The sequence below is a fragment of the Tauraco erythrolophus genome, chromosome 21 (genome assembly GCF_009769465.1).
Source record: "Tauraco erythrolophus isolate bTauEry1 chromosome 21, bTauEry1.pri, whole genome shotgun sequence".
Lineage (NCBI taxonomy): Eukaryota > Metazoa > Chordata > Aves > Musophagiformes > Musophagidae > Tauraco > Tauraco erythrolophus.
In genome coordinates this window covers 707,243-725,265 of record NC_141485.1, presented here as the reverse complement: position 1 = coordinate 725,265, position 18,023 = coordinate 707,243, and the positions used below count along the sequence as shown (strand labels likewise).

Below are 18,023 nucleotides of genomic sequence, written 5' to 3'. Positions count from 1 at the left end.
TGTATACAATTTTTAATTTGCATATCCCTAAAGTTACATATTTTGATCTGAAGTGAATGAAAATATTATAAATTAGTATTTTAATCAGCATTTTTGTGACAAATTCCATTGTAGATAACTAAGAGTTACAATGCTTATCGAACTAACCAGGTCTTTTTAAAAATCCACTTTAGAATTTCCGATATAATGAAGTACCAGTCTGATGTTTTAACAGGTGAATTTGTGCTTTATTTTATTCATTTACATGGCTTTTAAAACTGTCCCTTTTAAAAATAAGAATCCTTGACCAACAGAGGGCCGGCTGGAGGGTGTACACACTAAAACGGTGAGGGGTACGGTGGTTAATGTCCTACAGTCACCCATCGGAGGAGCCATCGTTCTTCGGGGTGGAGGAGATGGATCCTGGGATTGGATCCTGGCATAGAGTTGCCTCTGGGAAGGGGTGGAGGAAATGGAGTTCTGATGTGGAGGTTTTTTGGAGCCAGTTTAAGATTCAGGCTGATATCTTAGATCCAGTGGTTTATGTAATTTTCAGTGTGTGTTTCTGCAGTTAAGCATGCACAAATAAAGGTTTTTTGTTTTTTGTTAGCTGCTTGGACTGGAAAAGTTTGCTGCTTTTTGTCCTATTTGAGAATTCCAGATACACAAGTAGTGCATCTTAAAATTCCTCAGTGCATCTGCAACTGTAATATGGCTCTTTAATTCCTGATAGGACCTATAAACTTTATTTAAGTATAAAGTAAACCACAGTCATGTACATAATTCATAAACTCGAATGAGAAATTAAAGGTACCTATTAAGTGGAAGTTGTCTACTGCATTTTTTCCCTTCAGCATACGACTATTTCAAAAGGACAGACAACTGAAGCCACGTAGGCAGCAGCTAATAGCTGGTGTGAAAGGCTCTGTAAGTACCTGTGCGATGCGGTGCGCAGCCTCCTCCTTTGACAAGCAGTGAATAATCTCAGGGACGGTCCCGGCCGGATCAGAAGTTCCAGCTCTGCTCAGCCAGAGCCGCAAAAGCCACAACACAGGAGTGGGTCCGCCAGGGTTTCCCGCAGCGTCGCTCCGTGGCGTGACAGTGGTGAACGTGTTCCACTGGTCGCATGTTTTCGGTCAGCTAATCCTGTGCCTTTCCTGTGATAGTAAGTCCAATAATGAGGTTACTGGTTTGGATTGCAAAATGAATTTATTAGAGGCTTTAAGAGGTTCACTGCTGCTTTGTCACTTTCCTTACTAAAATTGGCATTGCTTAAAAAATAACTGTATTAGACTGTGTTACCAAATAGACAATACAGACTTTTTGGCTTAAGACCAGACAGACATTCCAGTGCCACACTAACGGAACGTGCCCAGGAAGTCTTAGATGCATTCTAAAAAGTGCAACATTTATTGTTGGTTTAGACGTAATCTGGAAGTTGATGTTTTATAGCATCTTGCACTTTAGAAGATTAAAAAAAAAAGTCCTGCTTTTGTGTATGGTGTGACCAATGATGTGCCCGGGGCACTAATTAAAAAGAAAAAAAAAAGTAATCTAGTTGCTAGCAAGTTGTCCGAGGGCTGTGGAGCACTGTAGTATTTTGAAAGCTTTGGCTATAGCCTCACCGAGCCCAGTCTACTTATACTGTCAGTACCCTGCTTCTCCTGTTTGCCTCCTCCTGTTTTATGTGAACTGCCTGGTAATATCACTCTTAAATAGCTTTTGACTCGCATGAAAGCTATTTAAAAGAAAAAGATTCTACTTTGTTTTTGTAGACAGTGGTGGCTTGATAATCCTTTTAATGATTTGAATATTGAAAAAAATATCCTGAGTTGAGTGAAGGAAAAACGCACTTAGAATGAGTTATTTGCTGTCCAGCTGTACATAAAGCCCAGTGTATTTAAAAAAAGTCAATACCGAGAATCTTCTAGCAAGAGTACGTGCATAAAGTGGTAGGGATGAACACGTTGGGAACGGGGAAGGTTGGATTTACAAGTCACAACTGGATTTAACTGGCCTTTTTATCTTTCCACTGTGTCATGTAAGTAGCTGCTTTCTTGTCCTACCCATCCCTCAGGCTTCCCCGAGTTCGGTCTGAAGATAAGTTAGCAAAATCTTCGCGTTTTAGAAGTTGATCCTGACATTGACATGAAGGCAAACGTCAAATTTTTTCATGAGAACGATGTTAGAGGTTGCAATTGGAGAAAACAGTTCCCAGACTGTAGGAGTTAACGGAAACTATTGACACAATTTAAAAAAAAAAAAAAAAAAATCAGTAAAGGAATGTATATAATACCGCTCTGTGTTTTACAGTAAGATTTGTTGCTCTCAGACTGTGTAAAACAAAATTTATTCATGTTTTCTGCATATTAAAAAAATCTTATTGTACCAATTGGTAACTATTAAATGCATATAAAACTAGATGTGGTTTTGTTTCCTTGGATGCAAGAATTAAAACTATTTTTAAAAAGTTATTGGTGTTTCACCCTTCAGATTTTGCTCCACACCTGCTTTCTGTTCTGATTTTAATCCCCAGTGTGCTTGGCTGAGGAAAGGCAAAGCGTTCTTAAGGCAGTTGGTCAGAGTTGCGATAGTCGGAGGTTTTACTGGTTAATATGGTGAGGTGAGATCTTGCAGGAGCCGCGGGCTGTTGGTGAAGCTGATCTCCCGTGCGGTCTGGAGGAGCTCTGCCCGCAGCGCTGTGCGGGGCGCGGGTGCTGCGCCTCTCGCTGCCAGGGCAGCCGTGGCACTGCTGTGGCACCGTGGCTGGTGGCCATGCGGTGGGGCTGCTTGGGAGGGTTTCCCTGAGGAAGAGTGGCTGCCCAGGATGGATTTTGGGCGCTGGGTAGCGATGCCAGTGGCTGGTACTGCAGCAGCCACTGGTGCTGTGCAGGAGGGGTTCCTGCCACGCGTGGAGACCAAGTGATGTCTGTGGTCTGTGACCAGGGGTGTGAGGGCAGCTCCCCCCTTACTGGCCCTGTCCCAGGGCCGTGGTTTTTTTTCATTGTGTTTTGGGTTTTTGTGGGTTTTTTTTTTCTCCTTACCCTGAGCCTTTAATGTTAGAGCAGACCCAGTAAGAACCAGCTCTTGTTGGGGAAAGCTGAGGCACCAAAGGGTTCTTGGCGGGTTTGTTTTCATACTGGTGTCTTGCAGATGGTGTGTAGTTTGTTTGGCTTCTTCCTGTGGTCTGCCCTTAACTGCCATGAGTGCTGCTGAGAAATGGGTCGGGGAACTGAAGTGGAAATGTGCTTTTGTTGATGGAAGAGCAAGGACGTGACCTTGACCATGATGCGAGGGAGAGAATGAGCCAAAGCTCCTGCCAGTTACGCTCCACGTGCGTCTGGCACGGTGTAACTTGGTACCAGGAACAGACCTGGGAGGCTTCTGGGGAGGCTGGCTCTGTCGGGGAGGAACAACTGAATGTCCTGCTCGGCCGAGTCAGCCGTCCCAGCGGAGGCGAAGGGTTTCGGCCGGAGGCGGCGTTGGGATGCAGGCTGGAAAGGGAATATGATATGTTTGTGAACAGCTTGTCAAATGGAGAGATAAGGGAAGTTGCTAAGAGCAACTGGGGCAGCTGAATTTTATTTTCCCTTCAACTTGGTGACTTGTAGCTTTATGCAGCGAGTGGCTCATTGAAAGCAGCTTTTTAAGTGTATGAGACCAGTTTCCACCAGTTGTTTCCTGTTTTGACACAACACTGATGGGTATTTAAATGTTTTTCAGCAGACAGGGTTGAATATGGAATGGAGCTACACATGTATAGGACTTTTATGGTGGGAAGCTAATGTGTTCAGTCGCGTGGGCTTCTCCCTGAACAGCGTGACCAGTGAAGGTTTAACTGGGGAGTTTCTCTTGAAAGTGAGTTGTAGCTTTTATGGTACGTGCTGTGTGTGATGGCGTGAATCCCTGGCTGGAAAGCAAGCAAGGAGGATGAAAATAGCCTGTTTCTGTGGGTCTGCTGCAGGATTGCTGATGTTTCACACCTTTCTCTGAAATAATTTCATTTTGCTGCAGCTGTTTTTCTGGCACACGGTTACCTGCCCGCTCTGGGACAGCGGAGGGTCGGTGCCTCTGCGGGACACTTGCACATGGGGGGTTTGGCTTGGACATGGCTTGATTCCACCAATGACAGGGTGGGGCGCGTGTAACGGGATGAACAAAGTTGGCCTCTCAGGCCCCTTGTTCTGGGCTGGGAGAGCTGCGTTCGATTGCTGAACACCCACCCTGGTGTATCCTCAGGGCTGGTTGGAGTCAGTTCTTGCACGTTCGTTTTGCTTGTAGAACTGGGAACGCTCAGACCCCAGCAGAGGCAGAGAGCCTTACGGAACGTTTGTTGTTAAACGCAGCTGATTAACAACCAATGATGGCAGCCAGGCTGCTCAGCTGGGATTTGCATCCTGCAGCTTCATTTCACGTGTGTACAAAACCCCACGGAGCCCTGTGCCCCCTCCAGCCCTGTCTCTCCTTGAGCAAGATGCAGAAGTAGCTCCTCTCCCTCGAGGCAAAGGTGATTCCGAAGTGTCCTGCCGGAGCGGGCAGTGCCGTGCGTTTTGCTGCGCTTCTGGCTTGCCGGGGTCGTGGTTCTGGCACGGGTTTTATCGCTGCTCCTTCGGAGTCGCTGCCTTTGTCCACAGGCCACCTCGTTAGAGGAAAAGGGCGCCGAGCGCAGCGGCAGCGTTAACCTCCGCAGGGAAACAACCCACTGCGCCTCACTGAGGGAGGTCAGCCGGGGGAAGTGGATACTGGATGCAGAGAACAAACACTTGCAGGCAGAGGAGTGCGTAATGGGCACTGAACCCTGCGCTGTGGCAGCAGCAGTTACGGGGTTCAAAGCCTCCAGCTGCTCAGTGCCGGTTCTCTCCGACTGGCTCCCGCTCAGCAGCGGCTCCACTGACGCTATTTGGCTTAATGGGATTCAACACCTTGCACCAAATTGTAAAGAAACCAATAAATGAAGTACCTAAAATAGTTTAAAAAGCTTTTAATGGACTGAAAAGACACTAGTAAAAGAAAAAATCCTGTAGGAAAGATGCACTGTAGTCATTTATTGATTGCTTTCCAGGAAATTCAGAATTTTTCTAATAGGAGCAAGACTCCTCCTGCTTTGTCACCTCTAACAACTCGGAGGCTGCTCCCCCCCGTCCCTCTCCCCCCACCAAGAGTTACAACACCCGTAACGCAGCACAGGACCCCGCGGGCACCGACCTCAGGGACAGCACTTGTTCTGCGGACGGTCGGGAACAGAAGCAACGCGCGAGCACAGGGCACCATCCGTGACAGACGACACGAGGGAGGGGGCGGCTGGCCTGGGTCAGCACGGGGGCTGCGGGCTGGCACTGGGGTGTTCCACAGCTCCATGTTGGGATCAAAGGACATTCAGCTCTGTCGGCGCCTGCGGCTCACCTGCTCCGGCACTGGGCACTGCCAACCACCATGGGACTCGTGGCTGGTGGGGATGTGTCCAGTGGCCTCTGCCATTTCAGTGCCATCCATTGCCAGCAATGGACGCTGCCCTGGCAACAATCTCAGAACCAGTGTGCAAAATGTTAGTTTAGAAGCGATTAGCCATAGGGCTCAGTGCTGGGGGAATTTTTATTTAACCCCTTCCTGAAGCCCGGTGATTTCAGGTTGTGGGAAACACGATTCCAATCTGGCTCAGCGTTCCTATCAGGTTAACATCTGTTTGCTGCTGCAAACCAGACCAAGTTCCTGCTGCTGCCTGTTCCTCCCCTCGTCCCGCTCCTCCTGTCAACAGGGCCACAATTTCCTGCAAAAACCACTGTAGTTCAGCCCTCGTTCGCTGCCGTTACCAGTCCCTCCCAGGCACTGGGGGTTCCATCGTAATGGAAGTTTGTGCGCTTTTTTAAACATCCAGCCCTGACTCTTTGGATACAGTATCCCAAGTTACTCAGCTGCGAGCAGAGCAGAGGTGGAACTGTGAGTATCATATATATATATATATATATTTATTTCTCATCTCTATCTATATCTTTACCTTGAAAATTAGAATGTGAATGTTACAAAACCCCACTGAATTGCCAAACTGCCAACCAAAAGTAGAAAAAATGGTTAAAGGAATCCAATGGCTATATCCTGATGTAGAAAACGCTGTACATTCCCCCACTTCCACATACGTTACAAGCTTCAGTCATCTGAGCGGTACAAATATGGCTGCTTAGTTTTTCCTTAGCACAAACTGGGACAGTGACTGGGGGGGAAAATAAATCTTTTGGCTTGCAATCCACGTTTTACACGAACGCCGAGCAGTGAGTGGGGCTGGTTTTGTACTGTTTTAGCAAAGCAGTGTCCTTAGTCAACATAAAAATGACCTGAGAAATGTTACATACCTCAAGACAGTTCATTTGGAATCCGTATGTACAGAGTAGAAACGGGGGATGCTCTGCGCACACACACGACACGGACACACACGCGCAGTGGCGGCCTCGGCCGCGCTCGCCGCCGCTGCCTCGTGCGCTGCTGCATCCGGCCACCTCCCGGCGCGCGGCGGACACGAGCCCGGGCAGACAGATTACATTTCTCAGATTAGTTCTTTGCATTGTGTATTAATTGTACCAGTGCAATAACATTGTCAAAGAAGGAGGCGCTGCTCCAGGGGAGGCCGAGGCCCCGGGTCAGCTTCAGAAAAGGGTGGTTTAAACTTTTTTTTTTTTTTTTTTTTTAAGCGAGGTACACATTAAGCAGAGCTCTGTGTTAAGGGGATCTCAGCAGAAGGCATGCTTGGCTCAGCCACTTTCTCCTCCACAGCTTTGTCCTCTGGTTCCAGCTGTTCGCCACTTTTTAGGCTTTCTTGGAGCTGCTGGCGCCGCTGCACCTCTGCTTTAAGGTTCTCCAAGTCTTTTTGGCTGAAGGGGAAACGAGGAAGGGGAGCAAACATTAGCGTAGCTTTAGGAACTTGAGCTACAGGCTCAAGGTTACAGTTTTGAACGAGACATCTGACATTTCATGGAATGTTCCTCCAGCCAGGAGCTTTTTTAGTGCCACTAAGGATTGCCCAGGGATCCTGCAGAGCATCCCTTTGCAAGTGTTCAGGAGTGCCTTCAGGGGACCCAGCACCTTCAAAAGGAGTTTTCATGCAGAAGTGACAATTTCTGCCATTATTTGCCTAGCTCTGCCTGAAGAGAAGCGGCGCACCCAAGATCACCAGAAACCACGTTTGGGCCAGTGACTCAGAATGCAAAGGGAAGCACTGGGCTTATGCTCTCTCAGGAACAAAGATAATAAAAAAGACTGCTTGATTTCTAAATGTGCAACACACAGAGGTATCACTCTACCTTAGTGGAATGAAGAGAATTCCATTGATAATGTTGAGCTGCTCCAGGACACTGGCCATACTGGGAGCTGTGAACTACAGAATAAGAGAAAAAAAAAAGAGTTTTAAAAGTCAAAACCCAGACAGAAGAACTCAGAGCTCCTGAGCAAGTCCAGACACCATTTACCAACAGCTGAGAAAAACCTAGGGCTCATATGGCACGCTACCAGCTGTAAAGTGGCTTAATTTATATTTTCTACCTCTTCATATCCAGAAATTGAAAAGCAGCATCTAGAGGTTCCCAGCCACTGTGGGCAACCTCCCCTCTGAGCTCTGAAGGCCTTAAATGCGGGGTGTCAGTTCAAAAATGTGTGGGTTTGGTTTTTTTTTTGTTCCCTCCTTCAAGCGTTTTAACAAGGGTAAAACTTGACAGGTTTGAGCCTCTTGGCTGGACACTATTTTCTGTACTTGACCATTTACTCGATTCGAGGCCCTCACGCTCCAATTGCTCTGCCATAAACTCCCCGGGTTCGGCACCCAGTTCTTTGCAGTGAGAAGAAAACCCAACCGCTCCCACAGAGCACCGTCCTGCTCTGCCCTTTCCACTGGGAGGGAGCCTCTGCCACTGGGAGCCTCTTCCCAGCCCACCGGCTCACAGTCCTCTGGCAGCCACTGCTGCCCAGCACGGCAGGGCCAGCACCCACCACACCAGTTAGTGCATGCTCCTCCTGATATGCCACAGCTGGGCTGGTGTCATCTGCCAGCTGCAGGGGCAGATAAGAGCAGCTGGGTTTGGCCCAAGAGGGCCAATCCATTCCTGCTCCATGTAAGGCAAGGCAAGGCAGGCCCCTCCCGTGCTCCGCTCGGCTGCCCTGCCTCCCCACACCACAAAATCCTTGGAAGGAGAACAAAGCACCTGGTGCAAGATGACAGCAGTTCCTAGGATGACGAAACTGAAGTACTTTTGGATTGAGCAACCTGCCTACAGCCAGTGAGTCAGCGGAGGGGCAGGTTTGCGCGTAGGCGTCCCCGGCTCCCGCACCGCGAGCTGCCCAGCGCCTCCTCACCCCCTTCTCTGGGTGTCCTGCAACGCCGTCAGCTGCCGGAGCTCAGGAGGAACAGCCGGAGCCCAGAACCACTCCGTTGAGCCACGGAGTGGACAGATGCTCAGTCCGTGTCACCAACACTGCCCTGTGTGTCTGAGCCTTTCCAGGGACCTCCCGCCCATGAACTGGCACAGCCGTTACCACCTGTCGTGGTGTAGCCTCCTGCACAGGCGACGGCGGCGTGCGCAGACTGCCGTGTCCTTCAGGAGCAGCTAAAGACCCATCTGCCTTCGTGGCAAGGGCTCCCGGCTGCTCTCGCTGCACAAGGTTACCTTAAGTGGCATGATGTTCGCGTTGGAGCCGTTCTTGTAGATCTCGTTCATTGTGCGTTGAAGAGCAACTGCTTGCTGAGTCAGGTATTTCAAGTACTCGGAGCTCTCTTTGGTCTTTTCATGGTGTTCTCCAAGCTAATCAGAAAGAGGAAGGAAAAAAAAAAAAGGTACAACATCACAAATCAGAAGAGGACCCAAACTCGGGTGCACTCCTAGTCTCTGCGAGCTCAACATCCTTACAGAAACTCCTCCGAACGGGATTTTACCTGCCTTGGCATTCAGAGAACAAACAAACAACAATTCCTCTAGGAGCCTTATTATCAACATTACACATTTCCATCAAGTAGGAGCACGTCTGGCGGGTGAGCAGCCTTCCCCTCACCGGGCTGTGCTCTCAGCCAGTGGGACGGCGCCGAATCACCGCGTACAACTGCGGGCGTGTTCAGACAGCCCCTGGGCTGATGCAGAAGTTTCACTGTGCATCAACGCGGGCTGCGAGCGGGAGAAGGTGCTGCCCACGAAACAGCCCAACTACCAAACGAGTTTGGATCTGGTATTTAAAAGACAGATGGTGCCAAAAGTGGAAAGAACAGACCAGTTCTGTCGGTGCCCTGCCAGAACGTGGGGCCACACCACCAACGAGTTTCTGTCCAGCAACAGGGGTACAGCAAGAACAAACTTGCAGGAAGTCATTCAAAGAGCGGTCAGTTATTGTAGAGGGCAGCAATTCTGCCCCATCCCTACAAAGAAGACTCCCTGGAGCTGCTCAGAGCTGTTTGTGAGAAAGGCCCCCCAGTTCCACGTCGTGGCACTGCTCTGCAGTGGTGCTGCTCGTTTCTGGCAGGACAGTGATGACACAAGCCAGCAGCACACCTGCTCCTTACCTGGTTTTTGTAGATGGTGTAGCCTTCCTTCTCGTGCTGCAGAGCTGACCGGAATTCTGCTTTGCTCTCGTACACTCGGGCTACCAAGTGGTGGCTGAGGGAGGAAAAAGGTTCTTCTTTCATGAAGAAGAAACATTTCTGCACCACAGGGAGCACAACCATGTTTAGGCTGGAAGTCTTAACTCCAGTGCCAAAGGAGGCAGACACCCGACCCTGAATGCAGAACCCTGGGAGTTACTCCTCCCACCCTGTTTGGGGATTCATGTACTACACTGATTTGGGTTGGATTTTTGTTGAAATGCTGACAGAGACCTACAGAAGTCAAGACTGCACTGAGGATTTTTCCCTCCTGCACCCAGGAAAGCTGAAGGCCACAGAGGTGAACTGAACGGAGGCAGCACATCGCCAGGAACATCTCGGCGCTGGATGTGTTAATGGGAGAAGGAAGCAGCCGTAAGCCCCTACGCTTCAAAAAGGGTCTTTGCGTTTCTTAGAAAGCAAACATGAAAATTACTTGATTATTCACAGCCAAAAGTACAAAAAAAAAAAAAAATTAAAATCTTCCAGCACAGAAACAACCAGCCAAAGCGCAGCAGAGCTGGGACCCAAGTCACTCGGGCTCTCTCTGGTCAGGAGAGCTGACTTGGCCTGGACTTTGCTTCCTTAGTCTCTGGAATGAAAAAAAGATTTCTGGTTTTGGCAGCATTACTCTGTGGGAGGTGATGAACCTCATCAAGCATCCTGATGCTACTAAGGGAAGGCAAGATGCTTTCTGCAGAATGCATATCCATCAACTGCTGGAAGACAAATCCGACTCTTGTGGGTGCTTAATAAGATTTATTTTCACCCTGATGAAGAACAGATGGGCTGCAATGTGGTAGCAGTAATTACGAGTGGGCCACGGCTTGGCTGACAGTGAGCCAGTTTTGCCTTCAAGGACGGCACGTACGGCACTGGAGGGATGATCCTAAAGGTGCCGACCACTCATTGTGGAAACACAAGGAAGCCGCTCGGTATTTTATTCAAATACGAGGCTTTATGGTAAAGGACAAAAGCAAATTACACGCTTCTCAAAGATAGCTCCCTGAGGGCTGCAATAATTAAATACGAGTGTTTACGTATCTTCCCAGTCTCCCAGTATAATTACACTAGCCTTGCTCTCCAACCTTCACTTGCCACATACGTTTTTCTACTGAGAGTCCACAAGGACCAGGGTCATCCTGACAGATTTTTGGGGCAACCAGCATTACAGCAGATCCTACAATTAACTGAGAACAGGGGATTTCTGTCTTTTGAGACAACAAAGTTGGACGCTGCACCACGACCTTGACTCACGCAGCCCAGCAGTCCCAGGAGTCTGGCAGCTGGGACTAGACTGAATCTCTGCTTTAACTGGATACAGCTGGACGTAGCCAGATCAGATCCCTCCCGTATGAGCGCACAGTGAGTGTTCTCACCCTCTCTAACAGCACCGTGACCCAGCCCAGCACTCCACCCGGCCTCACCTTAGTGCAACTTTCAAAGACTTGGAGCCGTGATACTTGGAGCTGATGGCCAGCGCGTTCTCCAGGAACCGGAGGGACAGGTCATACTCCATAACCCCGTGGAGCACCAAACCGATGTTGTTCTGCACAAAGAAGCCAGGCAGGCATTCAGAAAGGCAATTTCAAACTAGGCGTTTATTGCTCCGTAAACACCAAGAGCACAGAGGTGTCTCACTGTTGAAGAGGCTGTAGCAGCCACACGTCCCGTGCAAAACCCCTGGAGCACGAAACACATGACGGGAGACCGTTCTCTGCCATGACTGCCAGACAAAGAGAAGGAAGTCTCTCCGTTTTATGCGAGGGCAACAAGAACAGAATAAATTATGGAATTTGCCCAAGGATGTGCTCGAACCCACACCTCCAGCGTCCCAGTGCAGAGCTCCAGCCAGAAAAGGCCCTCCCAGCTAAAGAGTCAAACTCCTTTTTTCCCCCTTCTTCTAAGGGCACCAACCAGTAGTAACCCAGGGAGGCACAGCAGTGTCTAAACCCGTATTTTACGTAGCCACCAATACAGGCGTTGTAAAGGCCAAGAGGTTTCTTAGAGATTAGAAACTCGGAGACTCTAGAAGATACTTACATCTAAGAGTGCCATTTCTGGGTGATCCTCCCCAAATACCAGCAGCATGAGGTAGCGCGCACGGTACAGTAAGTTCAATGCTGTCGAGAGCTGGCTGTTGGCGAAGCAGTACAAAGCGAGGTGCATCTGCAACAAAAGAGGTAACCCAGTGTTAGTCGGTTTTACTCGCCACTCTGCAAAGCAAACTAATCTCTCCCTTCTACCCTTCTCCTCAGCTGCACACAAATAAAAGGTCTTCCTTGATGGTTAACAAGGATTTCAGCCACTCAGAAAAGTCCAGGTCCACTGGCTGATTTGCAGCTCCGCTGAGGTGTCACGTAAGATGCAGTACTGAGGAAGCCGAAGTGTTTCACTTCAGTTTCTCTTACACACCTCAAGAAATATTTCAAAATTGACCTGCACGTGTATGATATTCTGATTGTGCTTTTGGGGGGGATTCTTGCTCTGTTTTGACATAAGCCCAGGGCAAAAGGCAGCAGAATTAATGAATATAAATAAACATTTAGCAGACAAAACCCCACAATTCTAAACTAAGTAGGATAAACACTGACCAGACCATGCAGGACACTTATGATTTTGTAAACTGCATATCTACAAGATACCAAACTTATGATGAAAGTTGAGGATTCTGGGAAGAAGACTGCAGAAGGAAGGAGAACTGCAACTGTGATCTAGATGCAGACAAGAATTAAGGCTCACGGACTCCAGGTGGACACGCGAGGTGCTGCTGCTCCCCCAGCACCCTGTACTTACGTATTCTTGAATCGTGTTGGGATGTTCAATACCCAGGACCCTCTCGCTCATTAGCACCGCTTTCTGCTGATTACTTAAGGCCTAAACAGAAGATCCAAGAGCAAGTCACACAGTGCTGTGCACTTGAGCAAGCAAGCACAGGGATGGAACGAGAGGACTAAACAGAGCCTGTCCGAGCCCTTGCTCACCTCTGAATAATCTCCCATGATATAGTTGAGACGAGCTAGCAGCCTCAGGCAGGCACAGATTTCTACATGCATAGCACCATACACATTGTTGAACAAGTTTAAGGCTTCATTGATGAGCTCACATCCCTCCTTCAAGAAACCTGCAAAAAAGTTATATTCATATTTGTATGGATGTTAAATAACCCCTAATTACTGGAGAAGCACGCTGCCCATGAAGCGAAAACCATAGTGGGATACGTAGCCATAGGTCAGTGCCTTGCATAAGGAGAATGAACTTTATAGCAGGTGTGTGTTTCAGATGGTCTTGGAGACCACCATTCTCTACCAAAACAGCGTGGGTGGGGTGTATTGGCAGAGGGCAGCGGGCCGTGCCACACATACCCTGCTCTTCCTTTTATCAGCAGTCGCCTCAAGAGGCAGAGGCATGTTGGGTCTGTACCTTGCTGAACCTTTGCTTGCCCGCTCTGGAAGAAGTGGAAAGCATCTGAGGCTTTGGGGTTTACGTGCTTCACTACAGGGAAGATGTTGAGAATATCCTCTTCTGTGAAGGTGGGTTTGTGCCTGTTGTCAAAGTTGTACTCCTTCAGCAGTATCTAGAGGAACCGAAAAGACCTGAGGTCATGGTCACCACTTTCATAGGTACTTGGCAAGAAAAGAGGGGAAAACGAGCCTTGAATTCTGCATGTGGATTCACAGTCAAAACATCTCCAGTATCACTGCCTGGGGACGGTTTTGAAAGATCACACGTAGGTGATGCGTGCGTGGCGAAATCGCACCGCAGTGCCGTGGCACGGTCGTGCCGGTACTGGAGCCCCTGCCAGGGGAACCTCATCCAGCCAAACACCCACACCCCCCAGAGGAGCGAGAAGGCAGTGCTGCAGGGAAGGAAACCCCCTGATTCTTCAGGCAAGGACAACCCCAAAGTCCTGCTCTGCTCAGCCAGAGAACTGCTTCTCTTTGGATGGGGAGCACGCGTGTGCACGAACTTCAGACACGGGTTTGGTTTGTCAGAGCCAGCTATGGCCACCGTGCTCCGGCCGGCTGATCTTCCAAGGGAGACGCAGGCCAAGTTTCCCCTAAAAGGGAACTGGATTAGAAATCTCTTTCCCCAGGGCTGCAACCTGTAATCCCATATTAACACCACGAAGACCGTCGGAGGCTCCCACTGTCTGTCGGGGAGGCTGTCCCCCGCAGCAGCCTGCGCTTGCTCTTCGTGTTTCTCAGTCTAGAGCATGGCGGGGAGGGAGGGAAGACGCGGATCTTACTTGGATTCCAGTTTTGAGGGAGATTTCACGAAGCAGGGTGATTTTCTGTAGATTATACACTTCGGCTGCCTGGTCAGCATTCTCACTGCAAAAAGCACACACAAGCTTCAGCTCTCAGGTACGTTTCTGCTCCAGGACACCCCTCGCTGCGGTGCAGCTGGAGCACAGGTCCCTGTACCAGTAGGTGCCAGCTGGAACCAGTGACTAACGTTACAGCGGCTGCTAACGGGCTATTAAAGCTTACAGGGATTGCACAACAGCACCGAAATCCTACGTGAGTTCTCTTCAAAGCTCCCTGCAGAGCTTAGGTGAGAGCCTGAATGCCTTCAGCTCTCGGGGAAGAGTGACCTGTCCCTGACGTGAAGGATGATCAACTGATTTAGCCAACTAGTCACAGTCTGTCTCTTGGGCCACTTTGCTTGTACTTCCAGTTTAAACACTCACTGTCCTTGTGCTTGGAACATAAGCTCCCTTCAGCCTAAATCATCGTCCACATTGACAAATATCTTTTGATACATTCCTTCAGCTTCTTGCCTTCTGCTCCCCTCTGCACCACTAAAAAGATGTTTCCCTTCCTGCTCTGGTTGTCCTGGCTGCCTTTGCCTCACAGGTTTCACCTCATTTCAAATTTCAGTTACACTGCTCCCTTCTGTCCTTTGCCTGATTTCTTTCTAGTTTAAGCCTGTAAAACTCCCTCAAAAGTACAAATTTTTCTTCAAACAGAAAACAAGCCAAAAAGGCAGGTACTATTGAAGAACAGTAAGAGCTACAGACATCTGGTGAGAGTCCAGCCACGAGCGAGGGCGATTCGGTCTGCTTACCATTCAAGGCTAAAATCGAAGTAGTTCTTTGCTTCTGAACAAATATTCTTCCAAAGTTCCTGAGGGGTCATGCTGGCCCATGCAGTGTTATCAGCATTTCCAAGGTTCCTGTTTTTCCTTTTCTTATTCTTTTTCTTGGAGACCAGCTCATCAGCTGGAAGATGGGCAATGGGATTTGGAAAGGAGCTTAGAAAGCAATTGAGGAAGTGGCTGATGGCTGCTGATAAACCTGACAGCTCCACGCCCTACAGCGAGACACCGAAATCAGTCGTGGAAGACACCTGCCATCACACAGGCACTACTCCGACCCCGAGTCTCACACAAGCCCCGTCCTACCAGAAACAGGAAGATCTTCCAGGAGAGGGAGAGGAAGGCAATATTTGCAAGTGGAACTAGCACAGACAGAATCATGTAGATACAAGAGATAAATATATACCCCCACACACAAATATATAGTTCCATGTCAGGCTGCTACCTGGGACAGAGAAACTAGAGAGTGTAAAGCAGACTTTGACGCTGGAATAAAGCCAGAGAGATTGCTGTGCGATGTACGGACAGCAGTAAGGATGCACTAATGTTCATGCAATGAAAAAAGCTGCTCAGACGGGCAAAAGCAAGACTGTTTAAGAGCAAAAGGTATTACAGGAGAACAAGCTGTGATTTCACTTTTAAAAGCCTTCAACATAATGAGTGAGAATCTGGGGAAGAAAAGCATGAATGATTACTGCCGGGAAAGCTATCTTCAAGTGGGAACTTGTTTTCCCTTACACACAGGCCTGTACCTATTTTAGCGCTAATGAGATTGTACTTCCCATTGCTAGGCAACCCCCGTGACCTGCCTAACGAGCGAGAGACTCAAACAGCTCTCTGTTTGTGGGAAAGAGTCATTAGAGAGGACACACAAGGCAAGGGTCAGACTGCAGGTCATACCTGGAGGTACGTCTTGAAGATGTGTTTAGCCGATCGAGTGATCAATTCCCCGATTCCTATTTTCTACCCAAAGAAACAAAGAACAGAGATGAAGAGTCAGTCGGCAACAACAATGAAAAATACGCTTTGCTTTTGAAGTGGGCTTTTATCCAGACCTGCAGAAGATGAGTTCTCCAGTCCTTACCCTGCAGCTCAGAACTGGTTTGCATTTGACAATGCTCCTGGAGCTGGGGAAGAGCCCCCTGCACACCCGTGCACGGTGACCACGAGCCACCCCGTGCGGCACAGCTCAGCTCCAACGGTGCACCCCGGAGCCGCCGCAGCACTGGCCCTGCGTGTGCTCGTGGCAGCTGTGCTCACAACACTTTCCCATTTGATTCAAAGCCCTGATAGATCTTAGAGGCTTAAAAAATGCATGGCTTAAAATCCAACTGTGTGTTACTTGCTAAAATGCTTGGGAATCCCCAATGCAGATCTCTATCCCAAGGGACATTCAAACTGTCTAACATTAGAAAAGCCATTAAGGATTTGGGAGCAAAACTCTCCATCCACCACTTACAGGGCCTTCTCCCTCCTCCCCTGTTTTAGAAGCTGTTTATTTTCACACAGAGAAAACAACTGGCCACGCTGCAATCTGTACAGGGCAAATCACACCAGAGGTGGTTTTAATTATCAGTCTGAAGTTAAGCCCGATGCTTACAAAAATGTGATCCAGCTGAGCGCGGCCAGGGGTCTTGGTGATGAAGTTGATCACTTTGCCCAGGTAGCGCATGTTGATGCCCCTCTGGTGCATGGCCTCTGCTAAGGTAGCCCCATCCATCGGGAGCACCGTGTGATCCAGGCAGTCTTTGACCTGCAGGGTATACACAAACTTCAGTTACAGAGAGCAAACACAAAGGAAATCATTTCAATGTTAAAACAATTTGAAACTTACAAAAGAAAATTAAAAAATCCAACTGAGGATGGAAAAAGGGGTTGCCTGACACAGAAGGCAATTTCCAGGATGACATTTAAGTTACAAGCACAGCAAGAACAGGCAACTACAGAGCACTGATCAGCCGGAGCCAGGGCTGCTGCGAGCTCCCTGCCTCGGGCCACAGGCTCCATCGCCAGCAAAGCGGATAAACTGAGCCCGGAGAGGCTCCTGGAGCTCTGGCTAGTGCCTCCCGCCCCGCTGCTCTGGGATCCGGCACACGGGAAGCCCCAAGCGGCCACGGCCGAGTGCCCCATGCAGCTGCAGGGCTGCGAGCAGGAGCGGTGCTGTGCCAGCGGCAGGAGGGAGAGTGGTTTCTCCAAAATATAAAAATATTATATTGTTATATATTTTACTCATTCTCAGGGGAGAATGAGCAGCACTACGCGCTCCCAATAAGCACTGGGCAACTGAGGTGCAGAGAGAACAACTGTCCCAGTAAAACAGCTCGGGCTTGATCCGATTCCCTGTGCAAGACAAGCAGAGGCACAGGTGCCACGGAGCTGCGCAGAGGGTGGGAACCACGTGCTGGCCACGCCGGGTCTCGAGCGGCCGTGGAGACAGCGCCAGCGCTCAGCGTAGTTCAGCACTCGGCTCCCAGCGGTTTGCCCGAGGCCACGCAGGAGCTCGGTGGCAGAGCAGGGACTCAGGACTCCTGTGGCTCAGGCAAAGAGAACGGCGTTCCCTTTGGCATGGCTTGTTTAAACATGGCTTGTGGACCCAGCAGGCCAACCCTCACAGTCACGAACTGAAAACGTTTCCAGCTGAAGGCTACGAGCAGTTGTGCCCATTAGAGAAGTTGTGCCCATTAGCTGATAAGGGGCAACGGCTCCTGCGTTTGCATTTTCCCTTGTGTTGCAGCGCTGATAAAGTCACTCAGTTCACGTCACCGAGTGACACCAGTGACTGACAGGCAGAGCACGGAGGACTGCCTGCTTGCAGCAGCTGGCCTGCAACCTGCCCTCACACACGTTTGTGCAGCATTTTGGGTTCACACACTGGTGTATCAACTATCTTGTAAAACAACAGTCACTGAGCCCGTTTCTGATTCACTCCCTCCCCTTTTTATTTAAAAAATGAATAGCTGGTCTGAAAGGTTATGCTGATTACACAACTTGTGAATTTAGAGTTCAGAAGAAGCTTTCCAGCAAGAAGATCCTCTCCTACACAAGACCAACAGCTCCTGACCCTCCTGGAGTGGAGAGCATCAACTCTACTCTCCCAGTGACAATGCCTGCTGTAACACACGCCTCAGCAGTCAACTTAGGGAGCGTCTTGAGAAGGGAAAAGCTGGTATTTCTTATCTAGCCAGGTGCATGGGTAAGCATCCAAAATGCTTAAGACTCTTAGAGGGAGTTTCTACAACAGATATTACTAAGAACAATTTCCCAGTTCACTCCAAATTATTAGTCACCAATTGAGTCACAATCAGGGTCACACAATACGCTAAGCTGTGCGGGA

At 49.2% G+C, this 18,023-nt stretch overlaps 1 protein-coding gene across 2 annotated transcripts in view; it reads right to left on the bottom strand.

Annotated features, from left to right (window-relative positions):
- Positions 1-6,488: 6,488 nt before the first annotated feature.
- Positions 6,489-18,023, bottom strand: part of CLUH (CLUH binding protein of NUMT mRNA) — a 37,622-nt gene continuing 26,087 nt past the window's right edge. For both annotated transcript variants that reach the window (XM_086624723.1, XM_009985224.2), the window contains exons 14-26: positions 16,290-16,442; positions 15,590-15,652; positions 14,660-14,904; positions 13,839-13,923; positions 13,013-13,166; positions 12,574-12,713; positions 12,386-12,466; positions 11,633-11,758; positions 11,017-11,138; positions 9,512-9,605; positions 8,628-8,762; positions 7,272-7,345; positions 6,489-6,842 (exon numbers count right to left, since the gene is read on the bottom strand). In XM_086624723.1, the coding sequence (XP_086480849.1) occupies positions 6,674-6,842; positions 7,272-7,345; positions 8,628-8,762; positions 9,512-9,605; positions 11,017-11,138; positions 11,633-11,758; positions 12,386-12,466; positions 12,574-12,713; positions 13,013-13,166; positions 13,839-13,923; positions 14,660-14,904; positions 15,590-15,652; positions 16,290-16,442 (1,641 nt within the window). In that variant the 3' untranslated portion in view covers positions 6,489-6,673. The remainder of the gene's footprint in view (positions 6,843-7,271; positions 7,346-8,627; positions 8,763-9,511; positions 9,606-11,016; positions 11,139-11,632; positions 11,759-12,385; positions 12,467-12,573; positions 12,714-13,012; positions 13,167-13,838; positions 13,924-14,659; positions 14,905-15,589; positions 15,653-16,289; positions 16,443-18,023) is intronic.